Source organism: Sesamum indicum, linkage group LG3 (genome assembly GCF_000512975.1).
Source record: "Sesamum indicum cultivar Zhongzhi No. 13 linkage group LG3, S_indicum_v1.0, whole genome shotgun sequence".
In the NCBI taxonomy this organism is placed as follows: domain Eukaryota; kingdom Viridiplantae; phylum Streptophyta; class Magnoliopsida; order Lamiales; family Pedaliaceae; genus Sesamum; species Sesamum indicum.
In genome coordinates this window covers 16,370,151-16,386,623 of record NC_026147.1, presented here as the reverse complement: position 1 = coordinate 16,386,623, position 16,473 = coordinate 16,370,151, and the positions used below count along the sequence as shown (strand labels likewise).

Genomic DNA, 16,473 nt, shown 5'->3' with positions numbered 1-16,473 from the left:
TCACTGCCGTTATTAATTACGACATGTGATGTCATACGTCATCTTCATGTAATTAATGGTCATAATTATAATTATTATTCTCATTTCATATCTTAGCTTATACTCTAATTCTTGAAAATAAAAAATTAATTTTTTAAATAATTATAAAATCACAATAAGTTCGTAATAGATCTAATTAAATGCATCTTGTGACAGTTATATATATAATGTTTATTTTGGAGTGATTTTCTCTAATTTTTATTATTGACATGTGTAATTCACTATAATAAACATTGTAACTTCGAAGTAAGAGAAAATAACATAACATCCTTTGGTCATTTGTCATGTGGACTCAGGTTATTTAGCCGAACCATGTAAACCCCCATTTTTTATTCCTCTCTTCACATGTCATTACAAAAAAATTTATATTCATTATATTATAATAACCGCGGCTCATAAAATTGTTGTAAATAATTAATATTATCCGTCACAGTTAAATAAAATTGATATAAAAATTTAATTTTAACCAAGATCGATTAATAAATATTTATATGATTTAATTTTATAGTTAGAATAGGTGTAATAACTTGAAAATTTTTGTTATACAATGGTATTATATTTTATACTTTGTAATTTTAACATACACCGCAACAAAAAATAAAAAAATATTGATAAAATATTAAATAATAATTTTAAAATATTAGTAAAAAAAAATATATTTTTAAGGATAGTAATCTGGTCTTCGTTACAACATAATTTGCAGAAGCTTATTAGTAACAAAAATTTATGTAGGTCACTGTTGATAATTAGTGAAATATTTATAATCGCAATTATGTTTTTGATCCACTGTCGCCAACTATATTTCACCGAACTTTCACTAATTGTCTGTATATAGTGACAAGTTTTACACTATGTAATTGTTACTATTAAAATTAAGGATTTTTTTTTTAATGTATAGTGAATGACAATATTAATTTCTTTCAAATTTCTGATAAACGGGTAGGGTAGGCCTAATCACCCACCTAGGCACACACTAATTTTCCAAAGAAAAAAAATATTAATATCTTTCTTTTTATTCTATTTTTTTAATTTTTATAGTGATATAATATTTTTTTTAAATATATTAATAACTTTAATTTATGTATATAAACTGAATTTCGTATACGTCATAATGTGTGTGTATATATATAATGTATAAACTATCAGTAATAAAATATTCAGATTACACAATTCGACTCTATATAAAACATCCCAACAAATTTCATACAATATATACGTGGATGGACACCGATGAGATATTAATATTAAGTAGTTCTCCTTTTTAATAATTTAAATTTTAGATGATGTGAATCAAATAAGAGGTTTCGATTTTGAGTATTATTGTCATCCATTTATAAAAGAAAGGTTTCATGTATAAGATTTTCACATGAAGAAAGTGTGTTTGTACAAGATCTATGCATAAGGGAAGACGTTTGTATATGAGAGAGGCGTGTCGTACAGAGCTTACACATTAGGGAGGCATGTTAAAATATTAAAAAATTAAATAATTTTTCTCTTTCATAGCACTACGAAAAATGCAATATTTTAACCATGGCTAATTGCAATGGTTAAAAATAAAATTAGTCGTGGTATTTGAGAGGGTGCCTAAAATATTTACCATAGCAAATAACTCTTTTCTGATGAAAAATCTATGTTTTTGCATCAATTTACTTTCACCGTGGCAAGTAAAAATTATTTACCATAATTTTTAATTTATAGTTATTAAAATTGTTGCTAATAATTTTTTTTTAGTATAATTTAAACTTTTAGATAAGATAATCATATATACGTATAACCCATAAATATTCAAGAAGTACACACTTAGCAGTTGATACTTGTAATTTAAAATATGTATAATCTCATCTAGGGACAAGTGTGTTGTGAACATAAATTAAAGTACATGGACGACTTATATATATATTCCACGAGAAATTAAGGCATGTTTGGTAGAATCAGAAGTATTAATGATCATGGATCTCAATGATCATTACATTCTTGAATGACATTTGCGACATTAACGGGAAAAGGAATTAACATGCGATCGACTGTCGCCGCCGACTTTTTAAAACACCGGTGGCCGGTTAATCCAACGTAATTTAAAAAAGTTTTGTCTGCCGACTATTTTAAACACCGTCTCCTGACGTTGTTTAAGCCGTATAAGCAGCGTGCGTGCTTAATATTACTTGAGTCAAACGACGACATTTCCATGTTTTTGTTTTTGAATATAGAAAAATATTCCTTTTTCCGGGGTGAGAAAATCGTGTTATTGATTTTTGTCAACCCGTTTTTTACTTAAAAACAAAGAGATTAAACGCAAGAAAAGTTTGATCAACAACGGGTTTTCTGATAGAAATCGTTAGTAAGTCGAGGGTGGGGTGGGAGGTTGAGGGACGGTGAAATTCAGTTGCCTGCTAGTAATCTTTTTCTTCTTTTGGATAGTTCAACACCATTCCAAACTTTTGAGTGGCAACTTATTAGAGGATAGCCATCTACATATATTCTTCGATTAACTGCATTTTTGGTCCTAGGTAATACCGTGCTTTCATCTTTTAATTTTTTACGATAGTATTTTGTTCCTATATTTTTTTAATTTTTAAAATTTAAATTATTTTTATTGTTGGCGAAAAAAGATAGAAATCACGAAAATTAAAAAAGATGCATGACCAAAATAATATCTTTAAAGTTAAAGGTTGAAAACATAAAATGACCTAAGTCTGGACCAAAATTGCATCTAAACCTAAATTTTTGCACCAAAATCACTATGCAATTCAAACGAATTTTGCAATGGATGGTTCGTCGCAAATTTTGTTATAATATTTCAATTATATTTATTTTGTCCCTTTTATCGGAGTATCCATCACAAACCGAATATTCTACACTTTCTAAAAATGGTGTCCTTTACAACAAAGTTATTTGCGACTGTTACCGTGATAACCCATCGAAAGGTTGGTAGCAAGTTTTATTCTTGCAATGCAATTTTTCTTTTCTGTTCTGAAAACTGTCGCGACAATCTGTTGTAAATAATTGATCTATTTGTAGCATGAAATTTTTGAATATATTTATAATTGAGAGTTGCCCCATAATTACTTTAAAGTCCAAACAAAAAAAGGAAAATATAGTTAAAAAAAAGTTTAGTAACAATATTAGAATTATCATGAATTATACGTACTAAGTCAAAAGAACTTGTGATTTGTCAATATGATGATTTTTATAATTTTATACAATAATAATTGCTGTGCAAAGTTTTCCGATGCAATGATTACTAATGGAAAAATTACATACACAGTTGTCATTATAAATAATCAACGAAATAGTTTACGTCACTTATGTTGTCATTACACATATAACTTCACTAGTTATCAATATAATTCAATAGTAACAACTTCGCAGATGTTAGTTCCAGACATGGAAGTAAGATCGGTTCATGACATAATGCAAATCTGTAGAAAGAAATTCATTTATAATTCAAGTCATATAAGATCCATGCACCAGAGGGTGGTATTCCACTACTCACATTAATATGTATAACGGCATTATTTTTATTTAAATTTTTTGGAATGTAAGGGAAAGAAAATACGAATAATAAATTGAGAATATACAGAGGATGTAATTTTGAATTTTTCTTTATATTTGAAATAATATATGATTGAAAGTAAATACTTGTACGCGGTTTCCGGATTGGAGCGGGGACGGAGAAAACAGGTTGGCCACCCTAACATACTTTAAAGGAAACATAATCTGCAAAAAGCTAAATTCTTTGTTGGGTTATTTAAGAACAAAGATCCCGTCTTATAACTCTAGTTTGTTTTTATATATATTATTTTTATTTTTCTTGATAATTTTGATTGAGATAAATTTTTTTTTACAAAGATCCCGTCTTATAACTCTAGTTTGTTTTTATATATATTATTTTTATTTTTCTTGATAATTTTGAATGAGATAAAACTTATTTTTATTTGCCGACGCGGGAAAAATGTTATAATCATCTTACACAGACAAATGATGGCATGCTCAAGCTGCGGTCGGTATGAATGTATTTTTAGTCTTGTAATTTAGGTTATTTGGTGTTTTTATTTTTTTTATTTTTTAAGGTTATATTTTGATCTGCATTTTTTAATTTTTGCAATTTTAGTCTTTTCTGCACTGGCGAGAATCCAATGAACTCCAATAAGACAAATGATTGAAATTGCAAAAGTTAAAAAAAAAGATGTAGAAATAAAATGCTACTTAAGAAAGTTATGCATATGCTGAATGACCTAAACTACGGGAGCAAAAATACTTTTAATCCAATTGCAATCTAATAATTTTTATTAATAATAATAATTAATTAATTATAACAAAAAATCATATTTCTTCTAATGAATGTCATAAATTATTTAATTTATTTTGACTAAATAATTTGTCATTATCAATAATTAGTGGTGTATATATAAGGTTAAATATAATTACAAGACAACTATAAACATATGTTACTAATTATTTATCGAGACAATTTATATATATGATTATTATAGTGCATTTTTTATAACTAATAAATTATAAGTTAGTATCAATATAACACAAACAAATGATAATACATATATAATTGTAATAATCTTTATTTGCCATATATATGATTATAATAATCTTTATTTGCCAAAAAAAGGTTTTTCCCCCCACTAAGATTATCTTTTACTACACCGTAACATGCATAATTAGTACAGTATGATGAAAATACTGAATTGTTTATCCAATTTATCATTAAATTTTATTAACTTAAAAGAAAATTGTTTGAACAGATTATGCTAAATGAAGATCAATTTTCTATGAGGCTTCTATTTATATATTTGTAATCGCACCTGGTCACTACAAGAACATTGGATTATCCTCTGTAATTAATCATTAAGGTTTAAAGATTATGAAACATAATATTATCTGACATCTTCAAATAAAATTGATGTGAAAATTTAAATTTTGATAATAATTAATTAATATTTCTCACGATTTATTTATAACCATAACATTTGTCATAGTTCTTAGTTGTAGCCAATATTTTACCATTCTTTGCAAAAACAACCACTAATACTCGTTGCGCAACTATAATTAAGTAGTATTTATTATAATTTTTTATTTTTAACTATGATAATTAATTATAAGAAAAAATCCTATTTTTCTATGTGGTATTGGATGCACCGATAATCTACCACATAATTTATTTTGTGAATAAAGTATATATGTTTTTATGAGAATTCATCGTCACTATGGATGGATACAAGCGCTGACACGTGATATGGCGAGTTTGGCATCCTGAGCAATAGAAAGTATCCAAATAAAACACGATTCTAGACGAGGTTGAATTTCTGTCTCTTCCCCATGTTTTTGTTGACTCAATTCATTATCCATATGCTAATTTCCATACCGCCCTGCAGCCGATAGAATGACGATTTATCCAAAAATATATCTGCCAATTTATGCGATTTTCTTGACTTCCTCATCTCATTAATTATCTATTTAAATTCTGGGTGTTTATGTGTATTTGTTAAACAAAATGATGATTTTTCTTTTTGAATTTATTTAGTCAAATCATACATCAAAATGAATTATAGTAAATATTTAAAATTTACAATTAATCGACTACTATAGAAATAAGCAATTAATACTTGCATTTTGCTTTGATTCGAATCCATAGAATAACTTTTGTAGTTAGTAGGGGCTTAATATACTTTTGATCCTGTATTTTGGCACTTTGATTTTTTTATTTTTTAATTTTTTAAAATTACAAAAGAGTCGTGTAATTTTTTGATATTTCATAATTGTGGTCCTTTCGATGTTGGATTTTGCAAAAATTGCCAGAATATATCAATTTTGCCTCATGTGGCTCATTTAAATTGGGATTTTTGTTCTGATTGGCTCACTTTTGCCAACATAAATGAATTTTTTATAAAAAAAATATAAGATGGCACATGACTTATTCCAACTACTTCTGTAAAATGCGGCACCAGAAGGACCAAAATTATGAACTTAAAAAGTTATCTTTTTCATTCCTTAGAAAGAAAAAGGATAAAATGTCAAAATCATGAGGGGCACATGATTTATTTTGGAAATTTTTTCAAAATCAGACACTGAAAAGACCAAACCGTGAAATGTCAAAATGTTATAAGATTTTACAACCCTAAAAAGATAAAAGATAAAAATATCAGAGTGCCGAAATTATATGACCAAAAATATATTTAGACCATAGGCAAGAGATATAAGTGGTGGTGGAATATAGAAGGGGACTTAAATGTATTTTTCGTACCATAATTTAGATTATTCGGTGTTGTCGTCCTTTAACTTTCTAGCCTAGCATTATGGTTCTGCTTCTTTTTTATTTTCATGATTCTAGTCATTTTTTCGTCAGAATTCACCTTCCTTGCCGAGAAATTAATGCACGTGCCTCTCATGTAACATTTTTAAAAATTGGGCCTTCTTTTCCTATTGACCTATTTATGCAGTGTTGTTGTTCTTTGCATATTAGTCCTACATTTTTTAATTTTTATGATTCCAGTCTTTTTTTTTGTCAAAGTTCACCTTTCTCGCTTGTGGGATTGAATTCTGTCTAACAAAAGACTGAAATCACGAAAATAAAAAAGATATAGGATTAAAATGCTACCTTAAAAAGTTACAAGACGAAATACCAAATCATCTAAATTATAGGATCAAAAATACATTTAATCTTATAAACAGGAGAAGAAAAAGAAAATAGAGGGAGGGGGGAATTGCTGGCAACCCCTTTGAACTTTTAAGAACATGGCAACGCGACTCTTCACATGCAGGTCACGGTGCGACACCGATGGAGACAAGAAGAATTGATTTGAAAATATTCGCCTATTAATTTTGATGCTATATCACACGTACGATTGCTTCTTTTAGAACTCAAACTTTTACAAAGGTATGTAAAACATTATAGTATTTAATTAAACATCAAAAGCATTCAAAAGCAGCTTTTGAATGGAAAAAAGGAGATAATTTGTTGAATAATATTATTATTAAATTCAACAAAAAACACAAAGAAAATATTTGTCAATCGAACAGATCTGTTGTTTTTCGACCTTTTTGCTGTCCATTTTGTGTACTCTCTTTCTTCTGCAGGAGAAAAATGAAACCGAATAATCGTAATATGCTAAAAGCAACGCCGCAAGTCAAGAAAGCCGGTGGGTGTTTGTGTGGTTGCATGCAGACACACATAAGACAGTGAAGGGTTTAGCTTTCAGGTTTTGTTTCCTGTCGTACCATATATTACACTGTAATTATACCCTGTGTCCATGTATGTTCATTCATAAAAATTTTAGTTCGGGCCTAACTCGATCAAATTCGAACTATTTATATGACAAGTTTAATATATTTATTGTTTGATGAATGTACAGTTAAAAAAAATGATCAATCACATAGTAAGTAGGATACACTTACTTTCTGATCGATTTGATTCGACAAGACCTCATATTCGAGCAAATATTTTTGGTTCATTTATACCTTTTTAATAGTTATAGTCAAACATATAGTATTTAGAATTTATATTATTAGCGAGAACTAGAGGCATTGCATTGTCGGTACGAGAAAAAAAAAAAAAAAAAGATAACAAATTGAAAGCATTTAAATTGTGGATGGTTATATATATAAATTGTGTATTAAGAATTTTATTAATGTATTGTTAAAGAAATAGTTCTTTTTACGATATGGGTAGTGATAGGAACATGTAAGAAAGAAAATTAATGTATATAAAGTTAACATACATGCACTATATAAATTATTCTTTATATTATAAATACGAAAAAATACAATTTGGGTCTTGTAAAGGGGTGAAATTTTTGGTTCTGTATGTAGTAATTTCCCAGAACAAAAATATAATTGGATCACGAGCAAATCACATGCAGTTTTTAAATAAAATTAGTTGAAAAAAGGACTAAAATTATCAAAATTTTAAAGTTATATGACTAAAATTGCCAAAATCGGTTCGTGTAGGACCAAAAACACCATCACCTAAATTGCAAGACTAAAATTGCATTTTCTCCTTATAAATAACAAACTTACAAACCATGGGAAATGAATATCACCAATTAAGACCAAACAACATCATCATATGAAAATTTAAGTTTTGACAACGATTAATAAATATTTATTATAATTTTAGCTATCATCAAAACATATTAAAACATTGGCTATGATTTTCAACTAGATATGATTAATATTTTAACTTCACCTATAAAAATCAACGGCTAATGGCTATTACGCAGATACAGTTGATCAATATTCAAATTGATTTTAATTGAATGAATGAGGCAGGTCGGTCGGTCCGCAGCACGCAGACAGAGCTATCCGTCAGCGTCGACTTGATTAAGAAATGACAGTCTGAATGGAAATCATGGAAGAGCAGTAGTACAAGTTTCAGATAACAAATTGTCAATCGGTCCAATTCAGGAAGAAATTAAATGTAATTGATTAATGCACTGAGGATGAAATGAAGGGCAGGACGTGACAATTTGAATGGATGATGAGTGGTATGGAGGATCATGTGGGTTTCACATGAGTGTTCCCATGCAATCACATGCAGAGAGAAGAAACACAGAGAACACCTGCACCTACAGTGTGTGCAGGAAAAGAGAGTAAATATGGGTCGGGTATATGGGTTTTTCCCTCGTGTTTCATTTCAACCTGGTATTGCATGCATGCATGCATGCATTCCCTGTCTGATGAAGACAGGAATGGCCGAATGAAGACGACCCTTTTGTCTCATGTTATTACATGACCGTGACCCACCCCCCATACCATGTCATCAATGTATGCATTAATTCAGTACCGAAGAAGAATAATAATATGATGAGGACCATGATCGATAATCACCATAAATAGATTGATTAGTGTGATATATATCATTATCATACATGTGTCTGCGATGATCATTTTCACGTGAAACGGTCTAAGACAATTATAATGACAATGTCTAGCTATTATTATTTGTATTGGCTTTCATATAATGTTTATATGATTGTATTTTTTGTTCCCAATTTTTATTATATATTTTTTTCATTTCATATGCAAATATTTTTCTTGAATAAAATAGATGATTTCGTTTTTATACATGCATACGCACTACAAAAAAATGGTTCAATAGTAAAGGAAAAAATTAGTATCGGTTAATTAATTAGTAAAATTCTCATTGTTAGTCTACATTATTAAATACAATAAATTTATTTGCTAATGATTCAACAATGAAATGTACCTGCTAACGAATTGAGCGGCGCGTTGTTTAAAGTATATATTAAATAATATTATATTAGTAATGAAATTTTTACTTGCTAATTAGCTCGATGTCTATTTTAACATTAATTTTTTTCGTAATTATTGATCAATTTTCTTGTATTGTATATCGTATAAAATAGAAATATGATAGAATTTGAAATAAAAAATCTAATTTACTACATGGTCTTAAGCACCGTCTCTAGCTTTGTGTGTGTAATGACACTAATAGGTACAAAAGTCTTCTTGATTAAACAAAAAAAGAATAATATAGTACTTTATAGTTTCTATTTTAGAAAAAGCTCACTGCCTCCCGCATCAAGGGGTCGCGAGTTGCCCTTTTTTTGTAAGTTTCGAGGGTCGCGTTCCCCCTATTTCTATTCAAGGGCGTCTTCTATCAATTAAAAATTCCACAAAAAAGTCGGATTTACATATTCTTTTCATATTAATTCCTCCCAATTTCAGCCGCAAGACTTTATTTCTAACTTTACCATCTTAAAAAAAAAATGGTGTGTGCAGAAAAAGAACAATATACTTGTTGTGTGATTGGTACATATAATTTAGAATAAATGACCAATCACATAATAAGTATATCGTACTTGCTTTATTATTGGATTCCTTCAACCAAATCTGATCCGAACAAAAATTTTTTGTGACCTCGTCAGTATGCATATTTGCATGTAGGAATAGTACTTATTTATTTCCTCAAATGTATTAATAAGTTCCATGTGCTACAATTATAGTGCGAATTCAAGTTTAAGATGCCTTCTCAACCATTGGATTTGGACACTTAATTAAATAACCGTCCAATTTGAAAAAAAGTACTTTTTCAGATTTCTTTATTGCTTCCAAAGAGGTGAGAAGATCCCATCTATTCCGCCTCAATATCTCACTCACATATATGTAATCATTATTATTATTTTATTCTACATTTTCAATATTGTTTCGAAATATATTTTAAATGTAGTTTTAAATATGAAAGTTCATTTTAAAAAACATTTGGAGATTTGCCTGATTTGGTTGTAATATTAAATAATTTTTTTAGAGTAAATCATATTTTTGGGACTCCATTTTCAGAAAGTATGAATTAATGATTTTTTTCATAAAGTGAAAATTAATAATTTTTAGCTAAATATTCTCTTACTAATGTCGGAAAATTTTTCGAAAAGTACTACCAAATAAAAAGCGTATCTATAAATAAACTTACACTTAAATTAGATTCGGATGGATTTACTTTGTTCCCATTTTACAACGATTGACTGTAGTACAAAATAATTAAAATTATTATCACTTAATATATATTTAATAATAAATTTGAATTTAATACTTTACTAATATTGTCTCGGAGTATACACACATGAGCAAATACTTGAATACTTGGTTATGGTCCAGTAAGTTAAATACCAAATTCAAATTCTTGACCCAAATTAGACAGCGGGTAGGGTCGGAAAAAGTTAGGCCCGGCCTCCTTCTGGAACTTGGGCTATAGCCCAAATAGTTAAACAGAATCCCCAACCACAATCTGGCTAACTTCGAGGAAACAGATGAAAGGTGCAGAGGGAACTGACTAATTTGTAATAACTTCGACTTTCGTGTTGAGTTTAAGTTGTTGAGAAAATTATAAATTAAATAATAATAAAAATTGAGAATATTTGAAATAAATATTAAATGTAAAAAAAATTGAAATTGGAGTGTTTAGAAAAAATAATTTAATATTTTTTATTTTATCAATAAGTTGTAGAAATTGATAGCAAGTTGTTTGCAACTATTGATTTAAATCAACTTAATTTAGGTAGTTCACAAGCAAAAAATAAAAAATAAAATACTCTTTTAATAAATTGATAAACATTTATTTTAAACTCTTGCATACACCCTAAAATAGGAAAACTACAATTAGAAATCCAGATGAAAAGATTAACAAATTCGGATGAAATATAAATACATAAAATAACGCAAATAAAATATGTACAAAATTTTAATAACTTTTAAATATAAAGTAAATCTAGTAGTTTGATTTATTAAAAGTTTACAAACTCAACAATTTTAAGTTAACAGGTAAATAGATGTTTTATATTATTAATTTTAAGTTAACACGTAAATAGATGTTTATGGTATTAATCATTTTTCATACTTATAAGTATTCTAGGATATATATATATATATAGATGCATATAGACCCTATTATACTTAAATACAAAATTTACAATGTTCCTTTCAGCTAAAATGACAGCATTAAGGTGAAAATTATAGTATGTAAGATTAAAGTGTAAAAACACCAAGAACCTGTAAAACATGTCTTCTCGTGCTGGGTGGAGGGGGTGAGAGCTCACTATTAATAACCTAAGTTGGTTGGAGAAGAATATGAGTTTAACGGAGTAAGATCTCAAAATTATTAGATAAAACTGTGTCCCCATCAAATTTGGTGGAGAGTCTCCATCAGTTGGAGGATCCCTTTTCCGAAATCGGGGGAGGCAGTTGGAGGATTCTCCTAAATTCGGAGGAGTCAGTTGTGGATGAAGACTTCTTTTAGGGATAAGAATGCCTCTTCGAATTTTCAGGGAGTTGAAGAGATGCCCTCTTGCAGTTATTGTCCATACTTTTAAGGTTTTATAGGTTACTTCCTTTTTGAGGTGGCACGTGTCCCCGAGGGATTTGTTAGTCCTTATCCAATTTTTTGAGGTATGCCTCCAGAGATCATACATGAATACCATCTGAATTTCCCAAGAACAACATGTGGGATGGGCTTGGAGTTTGGCAAGGAGACTTCAAGTCCGTAAGCTTAAATGTGAGCCTATGATGTCTTCTTTGATCTGTGCCCTATCAAATTTGGACCGATTAGGCTTTTTTTGGCCAATTTATAGGGGCACCTACAGACTCCTTGAGACTTTTACATGAATTGGATTTCCTAGGGATATTTTGGGTCCTCTTTTGAACTGGGCCCCTTGGAGGGCCTCCCGACTCTTTTATTCTTTTTAAACCACTTCAGCCTCTTTATGCTAGCCAAATTTTATAGGATCTAAAAATGTATTTTAATTATTATAATGGATTTAATTTGAGTAATGTTCACCCATTGACAAGCCTAAATCGTAATAAATAATTGAGCAATCGTGGATGTACTTAGGGACAAATTCATTTTTAAATCAAGTAAGTCGTGTATATATAAGTACTTATGTTTATTTTATTTTATTAGATTAAAGGCAATTTTAGTCCTTTAATTATACTCATTTTTCATTTTAATTCTTTAATTTTCTATGGTTGCAAAATGGTCATCACGCTTTTTTAATTACTTAATTTTGAGACAGTATTAGCCAGAATTTTATCCAACTCGCTAGAAAATTGCATGTGGAATCAACATATACTATCAAATTAGGGACTGAAATGAAATATTATTGGTTATTTGGAGCTGACTTAGCAAATATATATATATATATATATATATATATATAATTGTGTATATGTATAAAAGAATTCCCCTAATATGATTTGGCAATTAATGCCATATCATATTTTTTTTAATTAAATCCATATAATTTCCATATCATGTATAATTAATCAATAAAATTAAGTTTTCCAATTTAAAATGCCACATCAAAACCAGATGGCATATTTCGGCAACTTTAGAGAAACTACGGTGAAAGGAGGATCAAAATTGAACAATTAAAATATTAAAGGACCATTTTGCAATCCTAATAAATTAAAGGACTAAAATGAAAAAAAATATAATTAGAGGATCAAAAATTGCCTTTAAACCTATTTTATTTTTTTCCCAATTCTTCAACTTGGTTGATTGAGCCCAAAATCTTTTAACTCCCACTAAACAAATTCTTGGAACTGGAAGTGTGTGTGTGTGTTTGTTGGTCTTCTTCTAGACGTGTATCAATTGAATAGCTAGCATAGAGATGAGTGTATTAATAAGCTTTTAGACAGAAAAAACTTTCAGACAGAAATTAATACTTATGCAGCACGACCAAAATAAAAGGCATATAAGGTCCAAGACTGTAATAATGTTAGTTGACATTATTAATGTGAAGGTACAATGACTAAGAGCACAACAACCGTTCAAATTATATACGATAGAGGGTTGAAAAAATAAATCATGATATTAGATATTATTATTTCACTCAAGACCTTAATCACTATACTCCATTTATTTACTTGTAGAACTTCCAAATATTTCATTTTTTTTTTTAATTTCGCTTCGCATATGCACCAATACATACATAAATTTATAATTTGAATCCAAGACCTCTAATAAGAATTCTTGTAAACGTCTTGAGCTAGTTAGCATTCAACTTTCACTCATTTTCAATTTACGCTGAAGATTGCTCATGAGACTTGATTCATAAGTATTCATATTTTATTTGAAAAAGTACATATAATTAATTTATAGCTTAACAAACCACCTAAATTAGCAAAGGAAAGTTAATTTATTGGACTATTTTTCTTTTCTTTTAGAATACATCCTCCCAAAGTACTATAAAACACATGGTACCCTTGTAATGTGATGCCGAAAAAACTATTTTAAAATGTGTAGATATAACAAAATAAAAAGTTTCAAAAGAGTGTTAGTAATCATCATTGCAAAATATATGCACATGTCAAACTAATAAAACTTTGGTAATATTTTTGGTAATTTGTTACTGTCTCTCTTTCTTTCTTTTTTTTTTTTTCTTTTAAAGCTTTGAGTGTGGGACTAAAATTGGAAATCGGTCCACTTATGGGATAAAAAATATAATTTATCCTTATTTTGATTATATTGACTAACAGAGAGAGCAGCTGCTGTTATCAATTGGACGAAAATCCCTTAATGATTCTCAAATTGGAAAAAAAAAGAAAAAACCCACATATGAGACTCAATGTGCGAATTGACTTGTGTCTGAAACTAAAATTGAAAATAGGTTCATTTATTGGACAAAAAATATAATTTACCCGATTAATGGAAGCATGCACCCACACCCTAAAATTCATATATATATAGGTAGGTGCATGATGATGTGCAACTTTTTCTCCCTATACTTAGAAACAGTCAACCACAAAACAATAAAGAGAAGCAGCCGTTTAGGATGCTCTTCTTACTAAAACCTAACCAGTTGTGGCCAAAACGTCAAAGCGCCTTTGCTTCCTCTAACACTTTACTGATTTTCATGGAGGCTTCAAGGAACTTCCTCAAAATATACCCTAACTTGACCATTTCAAAGAGGGGTCCAACATTTTGTACCGCTCATATGAATTTGTACCCATATAAAATTGTAAGAAGTTTGATTACATGCATGCATAATGACTTCATATCATTTATTGATTTAATGTTTTACGATTCGTATAGGCATAAATCATATAAGCGATACTGAATTTTCCTTCAATTAACCAAAATACTGATCAACCACACGGAAAAATATTGAGAATTCGTTACTAGAAATTCGAGTTTTTGCAATGAAAATACTTGTCTAGCAGACAAAAGTCACAACTTACCGCAAGAAATTTTATATTTAATTGGCAACAAAAAGTACTTCAATTGAGAAAAAATTGTTGCGAATTTCATATTTTCTCTTGTAGTCTGAAGCGTACATTTCGGTGCTGATATATCAGCTAATTTTTCTTCCAAGATTCCCAGTTTCAGCAGCAACCAAGAATTCTGACAAGGAAAACGACATTAAAAAAACTCCTTAAATTGTTCCGTAATATACTCTATATATATGTAATTTGAAAAGAAAAGGGGAAGATTTGAATCGATGAAAGTGATAGTACAACAACAAACAAATCCGTCTTCAACAAAGTACACCTGGAACACTGTCACTGAATCCACTCCAAGCCAGAGAAAATCTACAAAAGCTTGTTTTCTGAGTAATCTTGCAACCTTGGATGATCATCAAAAGACTCCCAGTCATGTTGCATTTTTCTCTCGTAATTGGAGAGAGCAGAAGGGTAAAGATGGCAACTTAAATCTCCCCAGCTAACTGCGCTCTCCGCTGAAATTACACTAGTCGTGCTTCGAGTACTGACCATTTCGGAGAAACTGTCTACCCCGTCCAATTGTTGTGGCATGATAAACGTTATATCTTGTGGGATCTCATCAAATGCTTGGAAATCGTTAGTTGGTATACTGCTGATGCCATGAAAATCGCTCCCCGATGGCGGGCACAAGCTATTTATAAAGCCCGTAAGCGTCGAAGGGACAAGCCTAATAGTTGAACTCTTGCAGGGTTGTTCATTTTCAGAAGTATAGCAGATAAAGTTTCCAAAATTTTCCCTGTTCTGTTGTGGATGATGATCATAAGAAAATCTTGATTCAAGCTGAGGCATGATGGCAAAATCTGTCAGAGAATTTGATGCTTGCGCACGCTGCATCCCAGTTTCTATATTCGAGTAAGCGGCCGTGGGCAAGGGCGGCACCACCGGCTCTTGCAGCCGTGGGTACGGGCTCACTCGTTGAGCCTGTTTTTCTCTCGGCTGCCTGCCGAACAGCTTCTTCTTCAGCCTTGTGTTCCAGTAGTTTTTTATGTCATTATCCGTTCTTCCAGGTAAATGGGCCGCGATGATAGACCATCTGCGCAATCAGAGAGATGGAAACAAGAACCTGAAGAAACCCTACTGTTTTATGTACAAAATTTACATTGAATTTTTGAAGCAAGTTTGAGACAAATTCACCTGCTTCCAATGCTGACATAGAGGCTGCAAATCAAGTTATCCTCATCCTCTGTAAACCCTCCATGCTTGATGCTGGGGCGAAGATAGTTCAGCCATCTAAGACGGCAACTCTTTCCACATCTCTTAAGACCTACATATGATCCCTCATGATGAATTTGTTCATCGATCACTCGACTTATAAGCTCAATTAAGATAGGATTTTAATCAAGAAAAATTCAATCCATGTGCTGCAAGAATTTTACCTATTTTTTGAGGCAAGGCTATCCAGTTGCCTCCAGTTCCATGCTTCTCAATGTAGGACTTGAGTTTGGCATCCTCTTCAGGTGACCAGGGCCCTCTTTTTACGTTGGCTTTGTCACAGCACGGTGCTCTCCCCATGTTAATAAGCTTGGTTTCTCTTAATTTGCTCTCACCTGCCGATGATTATATACATGTAGACAGAGAGAGAGAGTGTGTGTGTGAGAGAGAGAGAGATAGATAGAGAGAGAGAGAGAGAGTATAATAGCTGGAGAAGGAAAGGCATGGGACCGGAAGATAATCTAGTTTGAGAAAGTG

The 16,473-nt window shown here is 30.3% G+C and overlaps 1 protein-coding gene across 1 annotated transcript; it reads right to left on the bottom strand.

The window, feature by feature from the left end:
- LOC105158709 (transcription factor MYB6-like) lies at window positions 14,805-16,473 on the bottom strand. The gene is made up of 3 exons (XM_011075550.2): window positions 16,161-16,473; window positions 15,919-16,048; window positions 14,805-15,817 (listed from the first exon to the last, which is right to left on the bottom strand). The coding sequence occupies exons 1-3, from the start codon at window positions 16,294-16,296 to the stop codon at window positions 15,094-15,096; spliced, it is 990 nt and encodes a 329-aa protein (XP_011073852.1). The 5' UTR covers window positions 16,297-16,473; the 3' UTR covers window positions 14,805-15,093.